General features: G+C 45.3%; 1 protein-coding gene across 1 annotated transcript; it reads left to right on the forward strand.

The window, feature by feature from the left end:
• Nucleotides 1-5707: 5707 nt before the first annotated feature.
• On the forward strand, nt 5708-6691 carry LOC122108480 (melanoma-associated antigen 11-like). The gene has a single exon (XM_042680406.1). The coding sequence runs from the start codon at nt 5708-5710 to the stop codon at nt 6689-6691; it is 984 nt and encodes a 327-aa protein (XP_042536340.1).
• The last annotated feature ends 291 nt before the right edge of the window (nt 6692-6982 follow it).

Raw genomic sequence — 6982 nt, forward strand, 5'->3', positions numbered from 1 at the left:
GGAAACTAGATTATGGGAACACTTCTGTTCTTTGCTCAGCAAAATGTTTGGATTCACCTATGCATGTAGCTTCAAATGTTCTCAGTGTTGGGGCTCAGTGGTCGAGTGCTTGCCTGGCATGTGGGAGACCTTGCATCTGGTCCCTACCAATTGCAAAATCAAAAACAAAATTACAATGAGAGTAAAACCTGGCTGGAATTTTCCTACCTTTGCCTCTAGAAAAAACTTTTACCTCTTTAAAATTCTACTTTTTTGATATTTATAAATATTTCTTTTCTCTAAACGAATACATAATATGAACTAAGCAGATGTTAATGTTACAGATCGTGTATTTATAAGGTCTTCCAAAACTTTTTCAGACCCTAGGGATCAATTGTGTCTGAGCAAAGTAATTGCGATTCTTTTAACACTGTGATGTGGACTCCTTCCACTTTTCCTCCTCAAACTTGGGTTATACATCCATCTTGATTGTATGGTTGGCTGAATACAGCTCTTCTTGTATTACATGTTCCAGTGATGCTCTATTTTCATGAACACCACCTGCTCACGTTGTCAGATCCTTTGGATTTGACCACAGGAAGCTTTCTACATATAGAATAGTTGAGTTGTGAGTCTACCTGCATTGTGCCTACTTCCTGTACACTGATGGGGAAAACATGATCTGCACTCTTAAAATGTCCACCCTGAAGCTTTGAGTTCAAACCCCAGTAACAGCATTAAGGAAAACACTGGAACCTGCTCAGCCAGGCCAGGTTTAACTGACATATCTGTTCCTCTGCTCACTCCACATGAAGCAACTAACTCATTCCAAAGTCTCTGCCTTTAATGCAATGCCTTGATTTGGACAAGCTTAAAGGAAACCCTGATAATGAGGTGGGACACTGATAGGAGTAGTCATTATTTATCAATTTAACAACTGTTGCACTGTATAACTTGTCTCATTTGACTTCACAACAGTGCTGTATGTTGGACAAGATTTTTAAAAACACACTATTTCTATTTTTCCTAAAAGGAAACCAAGGTCCAAGGATGCACAAGGCATGCATGGATCGTAGAACTTATAGACAGAAGAGTTGGCAGATGATTCTAGGATATCTGGCCCAAGAATCAGAGCTCAGACAAAGAAGACCCTCTGTCATTTACCTTCTGACTCAAATGAAACTACGAAAGCCTTGAACACCTAGAGTATCTAGATCATCTCAGCAGCTTCCCAGGATTGATGCTTCTGTGTGGCATTTAATTATTCATTCAGTAAATATGCAGCAAGCTTCTAGAGGTTTCAGGCACTAGGGACACAGAAGAGAACAGAGCCAAAACTATTTCCTGACTACCTAGAGCTTGTAACTTAGTGGATGAGAAATCCATTGAATAGAAAATCTTCAAAAACCAATTACAATTTGAGATGGGTTGTAGATGTGAAGTTAAGAAACAAACTATAAGGGGGACCCACACCCAGTTTGGGTGATTAGAGAAGACATCACTGATGAAATCATATTTATCAAATTGAAACTTAAGTAATCAGCCAATGCAGTGGGTACACTTCTTCTCCAGAGGCTGAAGCAGAAAGTTCAAGACCAGCCTGAGTAACATAGACACACCTTATTAAAGAATGAAGGAAGGAAAGAAAAAAGGAAGGGAGGGAGGAAGGGAGGGAGGGAGGGAGAGAGGGAGGGAGGGAGGCAGGCAGGCAGGCAGGCAGGCAGGCAGAAAGGCAGGAAGGCAGGAAGGAAGGAAGGAAGGAAAGCAGGAAGGAAGGAAGGCAGGAAGGAAGGAAGGAAGGCAGGAAGGAATGATTAAAGAGGAATCTGGGGGTGAGCTGAACAGTCAGATGAGAACCTGAGGAACCACCTCTTTCTAAGCCAGCTTTGGATGGATGTGCTTGAATTAAAACTGGACTCCTGAGAAGTTGTGGATGATTATGGAGTTGCTTTCCCATTCCTCTTAGATATTTTAGGGACATCTGGAGGGAGGACAGTGGCCAACATGGAGCCATTATGTCTAAGAAAGACAAAGATGTTCCCTTATTAGAGGGCTCTCTGTGTGTGGGGGGCAAGAGGGTTCAGTGGGGTATTGACCTCAGCTGGAGGTTTCTAGAAGTCAAGGTGCAATGGGAAATTCATTGTGTTTTTCTGTTTTAGCTTCAGCAACAAAATATTAAAGTGAAAGTCAAATGAGCGCTGCCAAGACCAATGAGTTCTGAAAGTCAGTTGGGCTGAGAAGGCTATATTGTCTACTAAGAGTACATTGTGTCCTAAGCAAGTGCTGCCCCTGTGAAGGAAGATAACAAGGTTTCAGATAGTCTGTCCTCTGATGTCCAAGCTTAAGGCAGAAGAATAAAGAAACACAGTTTGTTTCAGACCTTCCCTGGAGGAACAGAATACATTTGTCCTAGGGCTGCACTGCAAGAACTTTTCAATGGCGAGTGGCTGAGAGCTGCGGAAAATACCACATTCAGCTGGGAAGCCAACCCACCTGGTGAATAAGTAAGTCCATTTCTTTTCTTCCCATACAAAGAGATAGTTGCTTTGTTTTTGCCCTTCAGGAATTGTGAGCTGGATGCCCACAAGGATGGAAATTCTTAAGTCCTTGTTAGAAAATGTCTTGGAATCTTGGGGGGCCTTATTGAGGGGGACAAGAAATGGTTTATTGCCCCGTATAGCACATGGAGTGAAGGTGAAACTCCACATGCACAGAGCAGCAAGTGGCTGGGTGTTACAAGATGCCTGTCCCTGACTCAGCTGCATCAATGGGGGAAGGCCCCTTGGGCCTTGCAGACAGTTGAGATGTTCCATTGGTTCACCTGTATCCCTAGACCAGAATCAGGTTAAGCTGGAATTCAGCAGGATGTTCATGAAGTGTTTAAAAGTTGAGTAGAAATAAAGGAAATATCTTTAGACAAAGGTTGGGAAACAGAATGACAGCTGTTCTAGAAGGACATTGCGTGTGGGCCAGCTGCTTTTTGTACAGTTGGGATCTCAAAGGTGGTCTCCCAAAACTTCGTCTGTACTGTACACTTTTTTTTCCTGTGATCATTACACTTGAATATGTGAACCATTACCAAGTATCTCGGCCATATAATCTTATGCACAGAATTTGTTCCAGAATGTTCCCTGCCCAAATATGAACAAATTATCTTTCTCTCCATATTCTTCTCCTGTTATGTGCTCTGGTTTAAGAAATAACACTGCCGTCTTCAGTTAACAAACTAGAAACCCAGGAGTAATGATCACTAAAATAATCATTTTCTAAGTGTACAAAGTTTTTGTAATGGTGTGTCTACTTCTGTGATTTCCACTGTGCTGTGGGAATGAAATCACAGCAGTCCATTCAGAAGGGCTTCTTTCACTCAGCCTAAAGCACTAACAGTCATCTGGACCGATATGCAGATCAGTACTTTCTTGCTCGTCCGTGAATCATATTCCAATGGACGAATGGTCATGATTTAGTTAGTTTTCCTCACTCGTGGGATGTTTGAGTTGTTTCCAGTTTTTGTTTGACACTTGAGAGTGAAGCTGCTCTAAGCGTTAAGATTCAAGTTTTTGCGTGAGCATGTGTTTGTTTGCATTTCACTTGGGTCAACAGCTCAGAGAGGACTGCTGGGTCACGTGTATCTTAAACCTACACTTCTTCTAAAGTGTTTGCATGTGGCTTCCAAACTGGCAGTACCAGGTTGCTTTCCTAGCAGTGTTGTATAAAACCTGCAGTGTAACAATGCTCGATAGGAAGTGGACTCATTACCTTGCTCATGTAACTGTAACCCCTTTGTACAGTATCTTTACAATAAAAAATATATATTTAAAAAAAAACCTGCAGTGATTCAACCTCACCAGGGCTCAGTCTGTCAGCTTGGGTTTTCTATTTAGTTTTTTGTATGATAGTGATTTAAATAGATGTGAGTACAGAGGTTCAGGCTCTGCAAGCAAGCAAGTGGAAAAGGAGGCCATAAGAGAAATAGGATGACACACTCCCTTTCATTGAGCAGCCCCACAGAATCCATCTCCACTCATGTGGTCATTCCTGGTGATCACCGGGCCACTCCCCTCACCCTTGCCAACTCGGTCGACTCTGCAGATCTGAGGGGTGCACACTGAAGGGTCTACTGAGGCGCCCTCTATGGACAGAACTAAATTTTGGAGCCATAGGGAGTAGGGAGGAGATAGCACTTGTGTGTTTTCAAAGACAGAATGGGGCGGGGCTCCAGGCACCTGGCCAGATGTGATAAGTCCTGACTACTGCTTCAGCAGCAGAAAGCGGTGAAGATTTCAGTCTCAGAAACTCACTGCAGGTATGTGGATTGGAGGGCACATCTTGTCACGCCAACACTAACTCCTACATGTCGATCCACCCTGCAAAACACAGCCTTGGTCAAGTTTGTGGAGCAAAGAGGACCCAACGCTGTGACTGGTCCAGGTAAGAGCTGCAGGATGAGAGAGGAAGCCTTCCACGGCATAAAGGGTACTCAGATAATAGAATTCCCCGGCAGAGCCACAGGGGGTGGCTGTTACTTGTCAGAACTGCAAACAATCCAGGCTTGTGAGTTTTTACTTGAAGTTGTCTAGTCAGCCAATGCTTCACCTGCACCTTTGCTCTCCTCTCCTCCTCCCTCCCTGATTCCTCCTTCTATCTCAAGAACCCCCAAAAGTCAGATTGCTAATATGAGGTCTTTGGAGGGATTCAGCCAAGAAATGTCACCCCTACGTTTCAAATGAGAGTTGGAGTAGGTGTCAGGGAGCCAGTGTTCTTGGTCCCCAAGACAGATTCTCACGTGAGCTGCATCCTCACTCTGTCTTCCAGATGCCAGGAACCGTGAAGGATTGAAGGAAGAGGAGGCATCCCGGGAGCAGACAGAGCCAGGCCTTCCTAGTAGAGGGAGGTGTCCAGGAGCTGCCAAAACTCAAGGTGATGAAAGAGGGGAAGCTCTCACAAAACACATGGGACCCCAGCCCCAACCTGCCGCTGCCATCCGCTGGCGAATTGGCCTCTCCTCTCTTCCTCTTCTTGTGTCTCACACAAAAAGGGCTTTGGCATAAGGAAAATAGCTTTGAGTACTCAGACAGGAATTTCAAACCTTGCCAATTATCAAGATGATTTCCTCAGACTGTCCCTCATTGATAAGGCCCATATGTAATCTATGTACCTCTTTTTGACACAGCTGGACAGATATAGTAATAGGTGACCTTCTGCCCTGCCTTTTGTAACATCTTCTTGTTCTGAGTTGGCTTCAGACCTGCAGAGGGTTGGCAGTCCATACCGTGCACAGACTGGTTATCCACCACAGAACAGTAAGGAACCCACAGAGAAAGAGGGAGTACTCTTTACCCAACATATGCAACAGTAATCCCTCTGTACTTCACGTTTAGAATAACAAGACTTTAAAAAAGTCAAAGTGAGATGCACAATCTGAACAGGTACCAGTGGCCCACCCACCCCCAAACAGGAAACTCCCACATTACAGCCCCAGAACTTCAAGCTCTGGGAGCCACCTGCCCCATGAGAAGCCACACCATTCCTTCCTCAGGCTCTCAGGGAACAGACCACCAGGAAGCCAGGAGCCTGCCCCCCCCCCCCCAAGAAAACACCAGCAATAAAGCATTTGCTAGAACACCAAGGGTGGAGTTCTAGGCTGCGTCCACTCACGTGCTCCCTCTCTCCTCAGGTCTGGGAGTCTGCATCACCAAGTTCTTGCCTGCTGTGCCCAACGACAGCCATGATACCGTATCGTCAGAGAAGCTGGCAGGGCGAGTTTGAGGAAGACTCTCAAGACTGGAGAGAGGCGCGGCAGGGCCTGGTGGGTGGGTCCCCGGTCCTGGTGGCTGAGGAGGAGAAAGAGATGGAGCAGGGGGAAGAGGAGATGGCCACTATCTCTTCCCACAGCACTGCTGTGATCCCAGCCACTCCAAGGGTGGTGCCTGCTACTGGGGTACCAAGTGCTCCCCAGAGTCCTCCAAGAGCCTCCTCTCCCCCCATTGAGTTGGTTTCTATTACACAGAACCAAGTCAATCAGGGCTCCAGGAGCCGAGTAGTGGACCGACTGTTCCCCAGGGGTGGTCTGGTAGATCCTGAATCCTTGTTGACAAATTCCATACCCTTAGTACTCTTCTTGCTTATCAAGTATGGAATGAAGGATCTGATCACCAAAGTAGAAATGTTGAATGTCATTAGAAATCACCATAATTACTTCTCTATGATTTTGCGCAGAGCTGCTGATTGTATGCAGCTGATCTTTGGCATTGATGTGAACGAAGTGGACCCCATCAACCATTCCTATGTCCTTGTCACTTCCCTGGGGATTACGTATGATGGGTTGCAGAGTGATGTCCAGGGCATGCCCAAGACAGGCCTTCTGATTATGATCTTGTGTATCATCTTCATGAAAGGCAACTGTGTCTCTGAAGAGGAAGTCTGGGAATCACTGAATAAGATGGGGGTGTGGTCTGACAGGGAGCACTACCTGTCTGGGAATCCCAGGAAGTTAATCACTGAAGATTTTGTGCGGGAACAGTATCTGGAGTACCGGCAGGTGCCCAACAGTGATCCTGTTTGCTATGAGTTCCTGTGGGGCCCAAGGGCCCATGCGGAAACCAGCAAGATGAAAGTCCTAAAACACTGGGCCAAATTTAGTAGGTGTCATCCAACCAGCTTCCCTGCCCTGTATGAAGAAGCATTGAGAGAGGAGGAACAGGGTCTCTAAGATTTAAGTCATAATCAAAGCCACTCATGGCCCAAAGGCAATGGCACATGAGGCCCACTGTTTGAAGACAGGAGTCAGCCTTCTTAGCGAGTTGAGTTGAACACTTGGGGCACCATATGTGGGTAACTTCAAGTTGACTAATATTTCCTTCAGAATTGTTGAGCCGTCCTTTTTGATTAAGAATTGATTCAACTTCATAATGAAAAGTTATAAATGACAATAATCACCTATGTATTGCTGTTAAGAGAGTTTAGGAGTGAGTGTTTCTAACTGTTCAATCAACAAAGAAAC

This window comes from Dipodomys spectabilis, unplaced genomic scaffold (assembly GCF_019054845.1).
Source record: "Dipodomys spectabilis isolate Male_0828 unplaced genomic scaffold, ASM1905484v1 ptg000060l, whole genome shotgun sequence".
NCBI lineage: Eukaryota > Metazoa > Chordata > Mammalia > Rodentia > Heteromyidae > Dipodomys > Dipodomys spectabilis.